Source organism: Branchiostoma belcheri, unplaced genomic scaffold, assembly GCF_001625305.1.
Source record: "Branchiostoma belcheri isolate BF01 breed outbred unplaced genomic scaffold, Haploidv18h27 scaffold297, whole genome shotgun sequence".
Taxonomy (NCBI): domain Eukaryota; kingdom Metazoa; phylum Chordata; class Leptocardii; order Amphioxiformes; family Branchiostomatidae; genus Branchiostoma; species Branchiostoma belcheri.
Window position 1 is genome coordinate 11,903 of NW_017803906.1, and position 17,525 is coordinate 29,427.

A 17,525-nucleotide genomic window follows, 5' to 3' on the forward strand; every position below is an offset into this window, starting at 1 on the left:
GCTAACTGACCATGCTAAATGGTCGTGCGACCTTTTAGTGTAGTGGTTAGCGTTGGTGACCGCCAAGCGGACAACTCGGGTTCGATTCCCGGTTGTGACCTGCTCGCCCCTTTCGGTTTTTACAGTGGCGCCCAACGTGGGGCTCGAACCCACGACCCTGGGATTAAGAGTCCCATGCTCTACCGACTGAGCTCCTGACTTGATTTGGATTAAACTATTTCTTAACGGTTTACTATTATGGTTTGGTCACTGTCTAGTATAACGTTACGTACTTGCTTACCTGTTTTTGTTGTTGTTGAAGTCCTCATTTAACGTCTATTTTTCCCGCTAGAGGTAGTCTCAAAGTGCTTTATACCTTCCGCGTTCACAACATACTGGGACATACTGCCGCCATTTTGGGTCAAATTCAGCTCCCCGTAGGTCATGTAGGTCGAAGTCCCATCACGCACCGCGCGTCAGCCCCGCTTTAGCTCTACGCCGATATGTATCGCTAAGTAGAGGACTCCAGAGCCTCAGAGCACACTCTACACCCGATAGTATCGGCTAAGTTTTTCCCGTTTTTAACGATACCTATCACTAAGTACAACAGAATCCGGTGCATACCATTTTGGGCCATAATAGGATGCCTAGGCCTGTTTTTATTTTTATTTTTTTTCGCCCGCCCGCTCCATTATTTTTCTAGAAAAATCCGTTAACCAAGAAATTAAATTGGTGTGGCCTTAGGGAAGATTTACATGTTAACGATTTAATAATCATTGAACGGAACAAACGCGACCCTGACGACATCAATGAACGGTCCCTCGTGACAACCGCACGTCCCATGGCCAATGTCATCTTCGCTTGACTCGCCGGTTCATTTTGCTTTCCACTTTTATGACATCTCCCCTACATGAGCTCGAGCAAACCTACGCCCCAGCCCCTTACCCTAAAAGTAACGTCCCGGCGTTACCAACAGAGGCATGACTCCCGGATGTTTCGGTATTTGCCGGCGGTTTGGGGGTCCTGCCTGCTGCCATTGCGGAGAGAAAGCCCTGTGACTAATATCCAGACCTGGCTTACGCCCCAGTTCCGCGCTTCCCAAACTATGACCTCAACTCATGCACTAACCATCTACCTACAGCTGTTTCTTAATTACATTACAAATTTTGAGCAATCGTAGCAAACAAGTGACAAGAACTGTCAGTGCTAACCTTCGTTTGATTGACAGATGAATTGTACGACAAAGCAATGACACCATTGAGGTCGTTTCTGTTACACGAAGTAAGAATACAGATAACACCCCCACACATTGTAATAGTATAGCCCATGCGGCCAAGTAACGCTGAGACCAGAGACTCGATCTCTTTACCATCTGGACGGCATTGAGCACTGCACCTACTAACCTTAGACGTAGAATAAACAACTGGAAATGCACTGAATCTGTGGTGATTCCTGACGTGCAAAAGCAACATGGTGTCAAGAAGTGGCCTTCAGCAAGTTCAGGAGAACTGAGAAAGGCAAAACGGACCCGAAAAGGAGGAGAAGACAGAAGAAGACAGAAGAAGACGAAAGCAAACGGTCTCAAGTCAAGACCGAAGGACAGAGAGAGCCAAAGTCTTCAAAGGAGACAGCTAAGTCTAATGTCTTATGTCTTTCTTCCAAGATAGCATCCAGAGCATGCTAGTCTAAAGAACTCCAGAGAACTTGTGAAGAATTGTGAAGAATTTCCATTGAGAACTTGTGAAGAATTTCCTGACAGTTTGAGTCAAGCACATGCGTAGGCATAAGGGCTGTATTGTTTTAGCGTGTCCCAGGAAATAGGACACATTCCTTAGCGTCTGGTTGCTTTCCAAATAAAACTCACGTAGAATCTCGCGCTGGCGAAGTCTCGCGAGCGCGCACGAAAACGAGGCGATTGGTGACTCCCGGGTATGGCGTCTGCTGCAATGGGTGACGCTAGTTTTTCGTCTTCCGCGGTAAGTTTCGACCGTTATTTGCATGAACAAAGCCAAAAATTCCCAAGAAACATTTTGAGGACATCCTAGTGGCACGATGGGTATCGATTCTTCCTGACCCGCGGCGATAATTACGCGGTTTTAGACCGATTTGTTATGGGGTGACGCGGGTTGAAGGGCATGCGCACAAGTTGCTGGGTGAGAGACCTCAAAATTAAAATGAGCTAAAGAACTTTAAAACCCTTTCTTGGGTGGGATTTTTGTTGAATTCTTGGCATTTTTGTGGTGGGTTGTACAGTGTAGGGTTTTGAGTGAATGTTTTTGCAAAAAAAATGAAGTTTTTCCATGAAATTGCCTTGTTATGGGCTTGTCTGTTGCCATACACCCCTCCTGGCTCCTGCCTTGGTATCGACCTAGAATATGGGGTCAAAGTGCACGAATTCTTATAAACAAGGCTCTACCTCGAGAATAGCCGACCACTTTTTTCCGAAACTTGTTGTAGGTACATATTATTAAATTGGCCAACACGTGAAGGTGAGTTTGTGTGACAAAAACTTCGTAAACTAGAGATATGATGCCCATTTTCATGTCTGATTTAGCATATGTTTCAATGGAGAACCCTTTCAGTGATGTCTCCCCTTATCGGCGACGATAAGGGGGAGGGGGGCAGCACATGTATAGTGTATACATGATGCATGTTTTGATACGTCCCGCGCGGCCGTGCGGGCTTTTCCCGTCAAATATCCGCGGGTTTACCCGGCGGTTCTTCCCATGAACGTTACTAAAACAATATTTTGGTGCTCTCATGTAAATTTTTTTTCCATGTTTCCACAATGTTTGGTGATTTAATCCAAGTATAGGTCCTATGTTGTAGATACTTGTATGCTGCATACGTATGTGCAAGGCTAGTGTGACGGCGAGTGTGTGAAAGGTTTTGACGGTTTTTGACCAAATGTTACCTTTGGATATTGTTGTAACTCTTTTTTTTTCTTTTTACAGTCAGATTGTGCCAATGGCACGAAAAAGAAGAAGAACCGATTCAAGAGAGGAAAAAATTGTGCAGCATTTGATTGTAACAACACATGCTATGTTGTGATTGATGGTAAAGAAGTATTGAGCAAAATCACAATGTTTAGTGTTCCTAAAAAGGTTCTGAAGGACCCCAAATTAATAAATAGGTGGTGTACCTTGATTAAGAGACGGCATAACTGTGATGGTTTCAGAATGAATACAAATACAGTCATTTGCGAAAAACACTTTCGAGAAGCTGATGTGGCCAGAAAATCCAACCATGGATTAACATTACAGAAACCAAGGCTGAAAGAAGGTGGGTGAATTGTTTTCTTTGGTGTGAATGTTTTTTAGTGTATGATTACTATGAAAGGTGGCATTTTGTTCAGTCTACATCAAATTATATTTCTTATACATGTATGCTACATCTAATTTTTTCCCAATGTCTGATCTGACTGAAATACAGGTGCAGAACCGGTGTTACATGAATGGAACAAGCCCAAACCAAGGCGAGCATCCCCAAAGAAGCGAGCATCCCCAAAGAAGAGGTGTATTGTACAAACCACACAGGCAAGAAAGGACATGGAAGTAAGTCCCATTGTTTACAAAAATATTATTTTTGTGCACATTTCAAATATTTCTCAAATTTGAAATCATTTTCTAGTTTAGATTGTTTCAGATAGTGTGCTTTACTGGTGCTTTGTTAATAGGACTACACCTTTTCAGTCAACACTGAACGAGACGAGTCCTTCGACAATGGAAGCTGCTATGGAGCCAACACCAGCCACACAGATGTGCGAGACTTCTATAGAAACACCAACAGTATCTGAGCAGACAAACTTGTCACCAGTATCTGTACAGACCCGTAGCACATTTGTTTCTGTTGGGACTCAAACCTCTGTTGATGAAGCACCTGTACACATGTCAGACCATGACTACACATTTGGTATAAATGACTCCCACTGTATAGAATCACTCAACGAGTACATTTCCATGTTGGAAGCTAAGCTTCAAAATTGTACACAAGAATGTAGAAAGCTGAAGAAAATTGTACAGGATTTGTCTGATGAAGTTACTGAGTTTGAAAGAAAAAGTTTTTCTATTTTTTCACTCAAGGATGATGATGCAGCTGTCAGATTTTATACTGGCATGCCAAATTTCACAAGCTTTATGGCACTTTTTGAGTACTTGGAGCCAAAAGCTATGAAACTGCAATATTGGCGAGGAACGGGCAATGGCTCTAATAATAAGGCTTATCAAAGACCAGGAAGAAGGAAGCCAGGACCAATAAGGAAGTGTAATTTGTTGGATGAGTTTTTCCTGGTCATGGTTAGGTTAAAGGTAGGGCTGTTCACAAAGGACCTTGCAATAAGATTCGGAATATCTGAGAGCACTGTTTCACGTGTTTTTACAACTTGGATAAACTTCCTGTCTCATGAAATTCCTTTACTGTTCCCCACTCCTTCACAAGCCCGTGTTAGGCATTTCATGCCTCCACAGTTCAAGTACCCAACAACAAGGATTATATTGGACTGTACTGAGATTTTTGTGCAGGTTCCCTCTGCAATGAAAGCACAGTCTGAGACATGGTCAAATTACAAACACCATAATACTTGGAAGGTATTGGTGGGGGTAAGTCCTAATGGGCAGGTGACATTTGTGTCTGAATTGTGGGGCGGAAGAGTGACAGACAAAAAATTACTTTAGCATCAGGTGTGTTTGACTTTCTGGAACCGGGGGACAATGTAATGGCAGACAGAGGCTTTGAAATTCAAGACATTCTTCCCCCTGGTGTAGATTTAAATATACCACCTTTCAAAGGTAGCAGGGATGCACTTACTGCCGAAGAAGTGCAGGAGACAATGGACATTGCTGAAGTAAGAATACATGTAGAACGTGCAATCGGTAGAATCAAGAACTATCACATATTGGATGGAATTATGCCTCTATCACTAGCACCTGTTGCAGAGCAAATTTTTCGGGTATGTTCTTATCTGACAAATTTCCAGAATCCACTTGTAGAAGGAAAGCACATTGTTTCACCACATCTCTTGGAAGTAGAAGAGGTACATGAGGTTTAATATACATATTTTACATTATTGTGTTGCATTGTGTATATGCAGATATGGAGGTTTACTGTACATGTATTTACATTTTTGTATATACAGGCATGAGGTCTGATGTACATGTATTTACATTTTTGTATATACAGATATGGAGGTTTAATGTACATGTATTTACATTTTTGTATATACAGGCATGGAGGTCTGATGTACATGTATTTACATTTTTGTATATACAGATATGGAGGTTTAATGTACATGTATTTAAATTATGTGTATATACAGACATGGAGGTTTAATTTACATGTATTTACATTGGTGTACAGACCTATAAATTCCATGTGCACACAGTTCTTTGTAGGATCTGTTCATCTAAGTTCACAATAAGGTGTGTAGTAATGATACATACATTTTGGTGTCAACATGACTAATTTACCTATTACTATTAGACTGGTATATGGAAAATCTGTAACCTAGTAAAGGAGATACTGAAATATAAATGATGAAATTACTCCTTGTATGGTTTCCACCCCCCTTTCTCGTAGAGTGTAACCCCCCTCCGCACTCTCCTAGTTACAAGTTCTGGTAATATGGCCATCTTGTAGAAGTAGTCTAACCGTGGAAGGTTCCTCGTCTGCCAAGCATTGTCGACATATATCCGTTCGATAAACAGATCCTGGTCGTTACCAAGGTACACTACAAAGTCGACCCATGCCAAGTCTGTGGGTCACTGGCCCGCTTTGTCTTGACGTATTTCTCCACCGCCACCTCCTCATTCTTGTTCCCAAATGCTGTAGCTGCTGTTGTGAAGTTGGAATAGAGCATAGAATGAAGTTTCTTTGATGGCTCCACCCGACATGTAATAGCTGGTCCAAAGTTTGAGGCTGTGAGTTTCTCCTTTCTACTTTCCATCCATGTGCTACTTGTGGACTGTCCTCGGGTTTTCTGCTCTATAGTGTTTCTTTGTTCTTCTGAGATGTTCATACTCGTCATTCTGTGGTGTATCATCTGCTGGAACTGTTCTGAGGCTATGTCGTATGTGTCACTGAAGGGTTGTGGAGGTTCGTGGGTTTCCGGAGTGTTGTCTTCAATGTTGTCGTGGAAAAGGTGAAACATGGAGTTGGGAAGAGAGTTTCTGAGTGTGTCTTGTAGAGTACTGAGTTTGGCGGGGTCAAGATGTCTTTGATGCTCGGCTCGGGGGTCGTACTGTGAGGAGGTGGCTGTTCTTGGTATCTTCCCATAACGGATCTTGTGAATGTGTATCCTCCGAAGGGGTTGTGGCTCGACCTGTTGGGTGACAAAATAAACACATAAAAAGCTATTGTAATATAATGCACAAAATTTTTTAAGTACACAAGGTAGTCATTTGAATTTAATCTGTTTTCATATGGTACAAGCATGATGTGTGACATATAACTCGAAGTAGGTCACTGGTGACAAAGTAGGTCAACATACAAGTTTAAATACAGGCAGAAAAACAACAGCAATGCCCTCTGGATAAATGTACCCTGTGGACATACAACTGATGAAGAATGCCCACCTTGTCATTACGAGGCACATTCCAAATGGAGAGTCTCGCTGTGCATGCTAGCGGGGTTGGGTGGTTCTTCAGACCTCTCCGAGTGAAGTCCTCGACAGCAAACAGTAGACCACTTGCATGAGTGCATTTTCCAAGTCCACCAACTCCTTTCCTGTAACAAACAAACAAAGAAAGCTTAAGGAAAGAGTTTGCTTTATACCTAACACTGCTCCTGCTGAATACAAAGCTGGATTCTGCAAAGAAATGAAAATTTGATGTTAATAGCAGACATATGTTTATTGCAAGGGCCAGCATGAGAGGAATGTGGAGCAAGCATTACATTAGCAAGCTGAACATCTACTTATATTCATGCTATTATATTAAAATAGTATCATTTGATGTAAGTGGATTAGACATGCCTTTACAATCTAGCAAATTAGTAAGGTGGGTGGGGTGAGGTTGGGTGCCACTGTCACTTTAAAAAATCAGTGTAGGATGAAAGCTGGAAAGATTTGTTGGTCTCTCCAAAGGAAAATCACGGTCTGGGTAACATCTCCAACTCCGATGCCTGTCAAGTGGGGAACAAATTTCAAAAAGGTCATTAGTGTCGGTGTAGGAACGGTGTGCAGGCCAACGGGCCTGGTTTAGTACGAACTGGAGAAAGCCATTTGAGATTTGTCACCCTGCAGGACAGTCGCACACTGCTGCCTTGACGTCACCATCACCATCATGAATGTAGAGTTGATAGATGCTCCAGAAAACAGCGCTGAGGGCATTATCACCATCATCAAGAGGCTGAACAAGCTCCTAGTTCCACAGACAGGAGGGGAGGACTCCACGGCGGTGGAACGGATTGTACTCGGGGGAGATGTGTTGACCAACGAGAGGGCATTTTCCGGACAAGCTGCATTGATGAATGCTGACAACGAGAAGGATTCCTGTGCTGGAATAATTCATAGACCGGAAGGACTTCACCGCCTAATGAACTTTCTGATGGTATCATCTTTTCTATGCTTTTATTTGTTTCTCTAGGACAGAGGGATTGAATGATCACCGGGGAGACAAGTCTTGTAACCTTGACTAAGACTGTACCATGTGTATCATGTGTTCAATCTCTCAATCATTATCTGTGCAACAAAGTATTGATTTCGTTGTTCCATTTTTTTTCAGATACACTAGCACACATGTACATGTACATGTACCTTGTTAAAACTTGTTGATTCATCTTGCATATTACAACAATGGTTTACAACACTATAGATTGGTACTAACCTTAACCTCTCAAACGTGTTTTCCAGGCCTTTACAGACAGAAAACATATTATGTACTGTGACACACAAAGTAACTCATTGTTTTTGTTGCACTATTGCGGGGTATCTACCAGGAGTTCTACAAAGAACCAGTAACAGGGGACCGAGCACTGCCGTACTCACTGAGGAACATTGTCAACAGACGAGACGTGGAAGGGCCCAAGTCAGTCGCAAAAGCTTACAGGTACTAAGTAATTCATTACTGTACTAATTGCATCATGGCCTTTTCCAAGTGAATGTTAACAGCAAACTTGGCTTCATAGTAATTTAGATTCTTGCAACAGGGCTAAAGATGTTTTGGTTAAGCGTTGAGAAATGCTTTTCAATTTCAGATCACACCTGGCTTTTGTGGTGGACTGTGTGGATGCCTACACCGTAGCAATGGCATGTCAGCACTTTGGCCTTTCCAGCATTGATGGCAAGCCAACAGCCAACACACCTCCAGTACTGCACGGCACTGACAAGTCCGGGAAGTGCCTGTGGCTCCTTCAACAAGCGAAGACAATAAGAAAACAACTATTGTCACCAGGTGATCATGAAAAAGCAATGGACATTGACCACATGACTCAGCAAGTTGCAGCCTTGGACAACAGACAGCAGATGCTACAAACAGTGCAACAGGAAGATGGCAAGTACAAGTGCCCCCACTGTGGGAAGGAGTACGTTCGAGAGAAAAATTTCACAAAACACCAAGAGAAGGTTCACTCCATAGACCTACATGTGGACACAGTGCCTGCTGAGGGTCAGGAACGTAAGAGTGAATGTAAATGCCAACTTCCAATTTCGTATTTGCCGCCCTTAGTTTAGCAAGTTAAGAAGGTACGTGCAAGTTCCCGCCAAAACATGGTAGTATAAAAAGGGACCCAACTCACCCGGCTCTCAGTGATACCCAGGAATTAGAATAAGACAAAAGGACCATAAGGCAAACAGGCTTCCAGAGAGGAAGAAATCAAGCTTCCAGAGAGGAAGAAATCAAGCTTCCAGAGAGGAAGAAATAGGCTTCTCTAGCTAGAAGAGAAGAACAGGCTTCCAGAGTGGAAGAAACCAGGCTTCCAAGGCGGAAGAAATCAGGCTTCCAAGACGGAAGAAAATAGGCTCCCTAAGACGGAAGAATCAGGATTCTCAAGAGGAGAAGTTGAAGAAGTTTAGGCCAGAAGAGGTTAGGAGGATCAACCAGTTTTTACGGCACTACTTATTGGATTTACTTGGCTGTACATCGGACTATTGTTATCGGACACCCACATCAAGAGCATTCCGGGACTTGCAGTAAACAACAGGCGGTACTTGTATCTGCTACTAACATTACTAGATTAAACCATCAAAAATTCAACTCTGCTTCGTGTCATGTGCATCTGACCGGATATCCAAGGTAGGCCTGTAAATTCTTTGCTATTCCTAACATTGTCTGGAGCGGGCCACGGAGTTGAGTAAAACAGAGAGATTAGTGGCGCTGCGCTTACAGTGAAGATACCCCGTCCGTTCGCACACTTAGGAACACGTCCTTTCCACTCATCAAAAACTCCAGAGTGGACTTTTGATGGTCATGCAGGCTCTCTAATCCAAAGAAGTCGCAAAAGTTCTCTTCCCAAGACGACGCCATGTTTGTTTTTATTTGTCACTGAACAGCCGATGTAAGAGCCGACATGATTGGTTCCGATAGCTAGCGCAGCTCATAAATAATTAATGTAGAGTGCGTTGAAGATTTTCTCTGTGATACGTGATTGGCTGAGAGCGTGTCCCTGGAATCGGGTCGTAGAGTAGAAGATGCCATGTAATACGGCAGGGGTAAGGGGCGGAGAAGGAATTCGGAGCCGCTGCCCCTGCCATGGGAGGANCTAATCCAAAGAAGTCGCAAAAGTTCTCTTCCCAAGACGACGCCATGTTTGTTTTTATTTGTCACTGAACAGCCGATGTAAGAGCCGACATGATTGGTTCCGATAGCTAGCGCAGCTCATAAATATTTAATGTAGAGTGCGTTGAAGATTTTCTCTGTGATACGTGATTGGCTGAGAGCGTGTCCCTGGAATCGGGTCGCAGAGTAGAAGATGCCATGTTATACGGCAGGGGTAGGGGTGGAGAAGGAATTCGGAGCCGCTGCCCCTGCCATGGGAGGATGGCCAAGTAACGCTGAGACCAGAGACTCGATCTCTTTACCATCTGGACGGCATTGAGCACTGTACCTACTAACCTTAGACGTAGAATAAACAACTGGAAATGCACTGAATCTGTGGTGATTCCTGACGTGCAAAAGCAACAGTTTCCCAACTTATTATTTCTCAAGAGCTGGACTTGATAAGGACATTTCTAAGACACACGCACAATTAAACACGATAAGTTTGAGAATGTGAGGAATATTGTCTTACCTGTGAGATGACACCGTGAGCCATCTTATTGCCACCTTTCTCACGCCCCCCACCCACCCCGGGCTCTCAGAATCCCGAGTATAGCCATACAGACAACCATGGTCAGCCCGCCCTTCGAGTGCCCGCGTCCCGTGAGAGATTCCGGCAAGCTAGTGTGACGAAACGGCAGGTCGCTCCGGCTCTGGGGGTTGATCATTAACTGCTCATGTTTGCTAACCCGTGTATACACCACGATCAGCTGATGTCAGCTTGTACACACACACAGAGAGAAGACACTCTCTCAAGGTTGAATGTATTTGAAGAACGAAAAACTGTACGCAGAGCATTCGAACGTTCTATCGAATATCGTTCGTGTTTAGAAACCAGTTCCAACCAGCTTCGACCTTAGAGAGGGGTCATGTAAAATCATGTTCCATGTAATTCCTGAATTTTTTAACCCCAGCCCCAGAACAGGGTCTTTCTTGACCTAACCAGATCGGGAGTATCCGCTTTGAATACTGATGGCCACTACTACCAGGACGGTTTTTTCCGTGACGTCAAGCATTATGTAACGTGTAAAAATACACGTACGCGTAGAAGACCTTGAATTCGTTAAAAAAACGAGAGCTTGCAACTGTAGCGCTAGCGGTATACTAGTGTAAGGATCTAATATTCCCCCTATGGGAATGGTACAACCCGCCACCCCCGGTGGCAAGTGGTCTAGTCCTCCTTTGGAACCGGATTGAGCTAGTTGAGTTACCCACATGTTCTACTGAAGAATACATACAGATCTACAGTACACCTCTCGTCTCCTCTCATCATTCCCTAACCTTGGGGTGGGGGACAGGGCGAGGAAATGGTACGTTACATTGGTGGCAGCGGTGGAATCATCTGGACCCGGCCAGGAGATCGGTAAGCCTGTCCCTCACCCCCGAACCAGACTTTGAGATGAGATTTGTTTTGCACCTTTTCGACGATGCCGTGCTCCCGCCATGATGCGACCACACCGCGGGTGCAAAGTTTCGCGGGTGCAAGCCGGCGGTGAACTACCAGAGCAGGTCGAGTTTATATTTGTCGGACTCCTAGAAGGAGAAGAAGTTCAGCTCCAACCAGGATGCCTACTTGTGTCAACAAAACCAACAAATTGTCAACAAGCCTCCCAGACTCAGCAAAATTCCCCGATGGGACGGAAAACAACAAGGGACTGAAATGGTCACACCGAAGGACGCCCTGCCCTGACATTTAGCAGATGGTCGCACTACCACCAGACCTGACTGGACGACACCTTGAGACTGGAGGACAGTTTCGTGACTCAGTCCCGGGCCCACAAGCCCCCCAGCTTAACCACTGGCAAGTTCTGTAGTCTACGGACCCCCCTCCCCCCAAGCCTCAATTCGGCCGTGGACAGCCGAGTCGGAAACCCCGACAACCCGTCATCCAGCCAGAGAGGTGGAGCCACCAGCGCTAAAACACAACGTGTTCTGATCATGAGTCCCGACCACGATTTTGCTGAAGGCGTGCAACACCTGAACTGAGCTGTTTAGTCTACCATCAGACTACTACTGTGGTAAACATCGACAATCTATTCAGATTGGGACGCGGAGAACCTGCCTCGCCAGGAATTTTTTTTTGACAGAGGTTGAATACTAGACGAAGCGTCTAGAACCTACACAGATTAATCTGTTTCTTCCCTGTCAAATTCTACCGTTGTACCTTTCATGTAGATCTGTCAAATGTACACCACATAGAACTGTATTCCCTTCATTATGCTTATGTGATGATATGTGTTAGTTAAAATGATAACATTATGCCCTGATATACCTATGTGATATTGTTAAACTTTAGTGTAAGTTTTAGCGTAGGTTTACTTGCTCTGGTGATGACATGCTTTAGTGTAAGTTTTAGTGTAAGTTTACTTGCTCTTGTGATGACATGCTTTAGTGTAAGTTTTAGTGTAAGTTAAGCTTTAGTGTAAGTTAGGCTTAAAGTGACGATATGTTTTAGTATATATGCGATGAAGATGTTATATTTCTATGATGTTTTGATGTATGATGTTATATTTCTATGATGCTGATGTTTAACTTTTGATGTATGATGATGTTTTGATGTATGATGTTATATTTCTATGACACTGTATTCCATGGTCCAGGTGTGACGCTATATTCTGTTGTGTCAGGTTGCGACACTTAACGTTCTTCCCTATTTGTTAACAGTTCTGAATAGATCAGTTTGTTGTAGAGTTTAGATTGTTCCTTAAATATTACATTGTTACATTGTTATATCTCATTCTGTAAACTTCAGGAGAATTTTACTTGTTGTAGGGGGGAAGAGTGTAAGGATCTAATATTCCCCCTAATGGTACAACCCGCCACCCCCGGTGGCAAGTGGTCTAGTCCTCCTTTGGAACCGGATTGAGCTAGTTGAGTTACCCACATGTTCTACTGAAGAATACATACAGATCTACAGTACACCTCTAGTCTCCTCTCATCATTCCCTAACCTTGGGGTGGGGGACAGGGCGAGGAAATGGTACGTTACACTAGTGTTACTCGTCATATAAATGGGTTATGTAACATCCTCTATGAATAATATTTCTTAGGCTACAGCAGGTAAATTGTATGAATGAATATCCTTCGCAGACTCTAAAATTGATGCGATATATCTATATCATGAGAGCAAAAAAACAAGACGGGCAAAAAAAAACACCCAAGATTCTTACATTTTCAATTTTTGATATCATAAACCTTGTTAAACAAGAATTTGGGCGGCAAAACATGACATGTACATCACAACAATTTTACAGGTCTTTTGTTCCTGTAGTCAAGTTGCCAGTCCTTGTTGTAGATGTGTATAATTGTAGAAAAGAGCTCGTTTAATTGTACCATGAACATACAACTACTAGACTCTACTACACTGGGTATCCGTGTACGATGAAACACCTTCGACTGTCAACACTTGTCATCAAATGTGAGCAATTGTGCGTCAAGTTTGCTGGATCCCTGATGGTCGACGTCTCTGAACCGATAGACGTTTACCATGCCCATTTTTGGCATGTCGACCACCGTCAGAGGGCAACAAAAGTTCTTTCTTTTTTTCCAAAATCAGGCAAGAATTAATGCGTGCGTCGATGTCATCCATATAGAAATTACGAGTACTTGCTGTTGCCTTACTAGAAGTAACGCTATATTCATATCTGACACCGACGTGTTAAATATTACGTTAATGATAATTTGATTTTTACTTCCGAAACTGTGAATGTATAGGGCAGATATTACACCAATACTAGCAGCAAAGCAAACGTGTGAATGTTATCTAAATATCAACACTTTTCCACGGAAAGCTTTATATATGATGTTTTAGGTAATGCCACTGGAAGATTTGGATATACCTAGGTAGATATGCCAGCTCTCACAATATTTATTTATTTATCTTAACAACGTATGGGTAGTCTCTTCAGCCCCGCGGGGCTGATTTCCAAGAGAGCCCATAATAAATAAACAAGAATATAATGCAAACAAGGATACAGAAAAGATAATATAACATAAATTAAATCAACATAAATTAAGCACAATAAAAAAAAGAAAGATAGCTAAATACATGAACATTTGCTTTGTTATTAGAAAAGATACTGAAATCCACTTCATTTGTAACCTTTATCCACCAGGTGGATTTTATCTGTCACTTAAAAACATTGTATTTAAAAAGGGTGGGGTCGTGTGGCGCAGCGGTAGCGCGTTCGGCTCGGGACCTAGAGGTCCAGGGTTCGATCCCCACCCATGTCACCGATCTTGTGCCCTTGGGAAAGGCACTTTACACGAATTTCCTCACTTCACTCAGGTGTAAATGAGTACCTAGCTTCGGTTAGGGACGTCCCTCGGATAGGACGTAAACTGGAGGTCCCGTGTTTGAGGAGAGCCATACCTTGAGCATGTTAAAGATCCCACCACACCTTTCGAAAAAGAGTAGGGGCATGCCCCGGTGTGCGATGGTCCATATTCTGCAACCCAAATACTACAGTGTAGCAGAATCATCAGCATGTTGATGTTGGCTACCTTAACCTCCAAGACCAAGACCAAGAGCTCTGATACAACACGCAAGGTGGAGTACCTTAGCCTCCTTCGCAGACTTCTGATGTGGAGGCGTTAATTTTTTTTTTCGGGGAGAGACGCGAGTTACTAGTATGTCGCGGGGACGGTTTTGCCGCCGAGGGACTTTGCCGAGGAGAGACGGTTCTCATGCGGGGAAACCGTCTGCGAAGGAGGCTAGAAGTGCCTAGGGTATGTTGCATTGAGATGTCTGTAAACACAGTGTTTCTCATCAACCTTTCTCAATCTCTACTCTACATCATTTTGACAATTGATTAATGACAATACCGCTTTCATTTGCCGGCATACATGCATATCTGGGGGTGTACAAAGATAACCCTTGTTATCTCTGAATGTCCCCAGCAAACAGAGATGAGTGCTCTGATTTGGACTGGATGTATCAGTTGATGTTATTCGCGTATATCGGTAAACTATGACCTAAATCCACGTGAAAACGTCCATTTCAAACTCTTTGACCACCCAGACTGTTTTGAGTGTAGTGACAACGTGTTTCAATAAAAAAAGCCCCTGTCACAAATAGACCAATATGGCCTCCCGAACACTGCCAAACTCCCTACAACCATGGTTAGGTACGTCGCACGTACATGTACGTCGGGAGCAAGGTTGGCTGGCGTTAGGCGAAGTCGGCAACTGTTCGGCTGCGCCATTCCGGTGTGAACGAGAGGTTCGGCCATGGTTGACTGATGTTCGGGGCGTCTTCGGGGGGCCAACTTTAACTTAAATCTAACTCAAATTTAATCCGAATTGCCTAGGTCTGAATCTGATCAGACTGCTCCCGAACTTCATCCAACCTTGAGTAAGAATCTGGGAGAGTAGAAACAGAAAGACACTTCTGCTGGTCCCGGGATCGCTCCCATGCCAAACCCGGACACCAGATTGCACCACGACGCTCTAACGCTTCGACTAAAAGGTCTAGACCCGTCGGCCGGATCAGTTGGTAGCGCCTATAAACCCCCCACTGTTACACTTGGTTGGTTGGTGGTCTGGGAAGGTTCTGAATGTGTGACGGGCTTGACGGTGCGGTCACATTGGTCGTACGCCGTCGTACGCACGATTTTGATTATCAAGGTAGTGACAGAATGATCTACGAACGCCTAAGACAGCCTGGTCTTTCCCGGTAAGATATATGCACGACTGTCCCACGAATGACCCCGATCATCGCACGACGACAGTACGACAAATAGGCTAGGACAGCTTATTTTAGGAATACAATTCTTCATTTACAACATCATGGAAGTTATGTGAGTTAGAAACGAATAAAAAAAATGAGCCGCCAGATTCTTGTCCTTTAGTACACGATCCTAGCAACTTACTCAAACATTATTTGCATAAACTTGACCCTCACAAGGACCAGTTTTCAACCAAGAAAATAATATAAACTGTTATTTGTTCCTTTCTGCAAGCAGGGGAAAACAACATAATTTAGAATGGAACTTGTTAGAAGTAATTTGGCACCGTTATGCCGATTGAGCGTGACTAATACGCCGGTAGTGTAAGGTCCTGCCCTAGCTCAGGCTTCAAAACAGACTCAGTCATGCCATGCATGCCAAGCAGATATGAGTAGATCAATCTATTTCGGCCTAAAAATGGGGTAGGGAATTTCCCGAGTAGCCTTCGTAACCCCTGCTTCGACTGTCGAGTCAGTCAAACTTGCCTAAGCCTGATGTTTCTGACTTAGGGAGAAGAAAATGCTGCCGGTTACTGAGCGTTACTCGTAGTTCAGTGCCATGAATACAGCCCTTTTGGCTTTACACTGAGCAAACTCGTTAAAAAAAGATGTAGAGTCTGACTTGTTGCCTACTTTTCTAGCAGACGTTTGGGATTCGGTATATCACATTTCTCTCCATACCAAATGTATGGCTGTAATTGTTTTTTTTTTCTTGGTCTTCGTCTTCGTCTCCCCCACTTTAATTTCTTCATTGTTGACCTGAAATGACCTGAAATTTGGTATGGAGGTAGAGGTTTTTTCCATGCAGACTTTTAGAAATTTTATGCCATTTTGCTTTGGAGGCGTGCTACTAAATCAAAATATAAACTAGAAAGGTAACATTTGCAAAGCAAATGTATAATGTTTACCTTCGCATATGGTTTGCTCTGTTTTATTCTCACTCAAACGCATTCATATATTATAAGGTGACAGGAGTCAAAATCCCTCCTGCTATAAAATTGCAACATGATGTGACCCAACACTAGTTACCATGGTGTCAGGTCAGTGATCTTATTTGTTTGGAGATGAAGAGGAAGAAGAAGAAACAGAAAAAACAACATGTTTTCCTTCTGCGAAAGTAACATAAAAAGGTGATTTTTTTAAAGATACTAATACAGCATCATTACATGTATTTGTGGTTTGTTTAATCCCACGGCCGTGGAATTAACCATTTTAGTAGCGAAATCCACGGCCGCGAGGGCCCAAGGTGTCGTCAAGGCCGAGGATTTTTAAGGTGGTCAGTTGTTTGAGTAAGAATTAACAGATTTCTATGGAGATTGCCCTCAAATGCGGGCAAAATTTAGCTTGCCAAAATGTGTGTAATACATGTATTCTCTATACTTTCACACCGGGGATAGAAATGTTTTGAAATGTTCATTTGTACATTGAATAAACACAAAAATCTATAAAAAAACGATTTACTAAGTTACGTCCCCTGGTTACCAAGTATGTTTTCCAAGGATAGGTCAGGAAAACTTCACCCTGTAAACTTTACAGTAGTACGGTGGCGACATCTGGCGAAATGGAGCTGAAGTGTGTGGGATTTTGTTTTACAGTTTTTTTTTTTAATTTTGTTAAATTTTTTTTTGAGTACATATTTTGCTGAAATGATGCGTTTTTAACTGTTTTATGCGGCATTTCTTTAGGGGTCCCAGGGGAGATCTTTAAAGCGCAGCTGCCTCACCAAAAAGTAGGTTTATGGAGTAGAATCAAGCATTTGTACATTTCGTTATGAGAGAGAGATTTTATTATGAGAGGGGGGGAGGGATGGGAGGGGGAGAGAAGAGAAAGAGAAAGAGAGGGAGAGAGAAAAATAAAGAGAGAGAGGTAGATTGTGAGAGAGAGTGTGAGAGAAAGAGGGAGCCGGGGAGGGATCCTCGAGGGAGAGAGAGAGTCCTGACAACTCACCCAAAATGACGACGACGATATTCAAAATGCTTAGATACGCCAACTGGACGTTGGGCTGGGGTAAAAAAAGAATTCGAAGAAAGTCCGATGAATAAAAGACTAAAAACACGCCAAAACCCAAACGCA

At 43.3% G+C, this 17,525-nt stretch overlaps 3 protein-coding genes across 3 annotated transcripts; 2 read left to right on the forward strand and 1 right to left on the reverse strand.

Annotated features, from left to right (window-relative positions):
• Positions 1-1,393: 1,393 nt before the first annotated feature.
• LOC109473251 lies at positions 1,394-5,160 on the forward strand. The gene is made up of 4 exons (XM_019773128.1): positions 1,394-1,955; positions 2,934-3,261; positions 3,412-3,533; positions 3,672-5,160. Exons 1-4 carry the CDS (start codon positions 1,911-1,913, stop codon positions 4,650-4,652), a joined length of 1,476 nt encoding a protein of 491 aa, XP_019628687.1. The 5' UTR covers positions 1,394-1,910; the 3' UTR covers positions 4,653-5,160.
• A 32-nt stretch (positions 5,161-5,192) lies between these two features.
• LOC109473252 lies at positions 5,193-6,942 on the reverse strand. Its single transcript, XM_019773129.1, has 2 exons — positions 6,549-6,942; positions 5,193-6,295 (listed from the first exon to the last, which is right to left on the reverse strand). The coding sequence occupies exons 1-2, from the start codon at positions 6,840-6,842 to the stop codon at positions 5,705-5,707; spliced, it is 885 nt and encodes a 294-aa protein (XP_019628688.1). The 5' UTR covers positions 6,843-6,942; the 3' UTR covers positions 5,193-5,704.
• Positions 6,943-7,091: 149 nt separating this feature from the next.
• Positions 7,092-11,714, forward strand: LOC109473241. Its single transcript, XM_019773117.1, has 5 exons — positions 7,092-7,522; positions 7,899-8,021; positions 8,170-8,588; positions 10,969-11,038; positions 11,567-11,714. The coding sequence occupies exons 1-5, from the start codon at positions 7,257-7,259 to the stop codon at positions 11,712-11,714; spliced, it is 1,026 nt and encodes a 341-aa protein (XP_019628676.1). The 5' UTR covers positions 7,092-7,256.
• Positions 11,715-17,525: the final 5,811 nt, after the last annotated feature.

Coding starts and splice junctions, on each gene's coding strand:
- LOC109473251 (XM_019773128.1), top strand. CDS start 1,911: ATGGCGTCTGCTGCAATGGGTGACGCTAGTTTTTCGTCTTCCGCG. Junction 1,956..2,933: donor CTAGTTTTTCGTCTTCCGCG/GTAAGTTTCGAC, acceptor TTCTTTTTACAG/TCAGATTGTGCCAATGGCAC. Junction 3,534..3,671: donor AGGCAAGAAAGGACATGGAA/GTAAGTCCCATT, acceptor ACACCTTTTCAG/TCAACACTGAACGAGACGAG.
- LOC109473252 (XM_019773129.1), bottom strand. CDS start 6,842: ATGCTGGCCCTTGCAATAAACATATGTCTGCTATTAACATCAAATTTT. Junction 6,296..6,548: donor ATGTGCCTCGTAATGACAAG/GTGGGCATTCTT, acceptor GTCACCCAACAG/GTCGAGCCACAACCCCTTCG.
- LOC109473241 (XM_019773117.1), top strand. CDS start 7,257: ATGAATGTAGAGTTGATAGATGCTCCAGAAAACAGCGCTGAGGGCATT. Junction 8,022..8,169: donor TCAGTCGCAAAAGCTTACAG/GTACTAAGTAAT, acceptor TTTCAATTTCAG/ATCACACCTGGCTTTTGTGG. Junction 11,039..11,566: donor GGGGACAGGGCGAGGAAATG/GTACGTTACATT, acceptor CCTCCCCCCAAG/CCTCAATTCGGCCGTGGACA.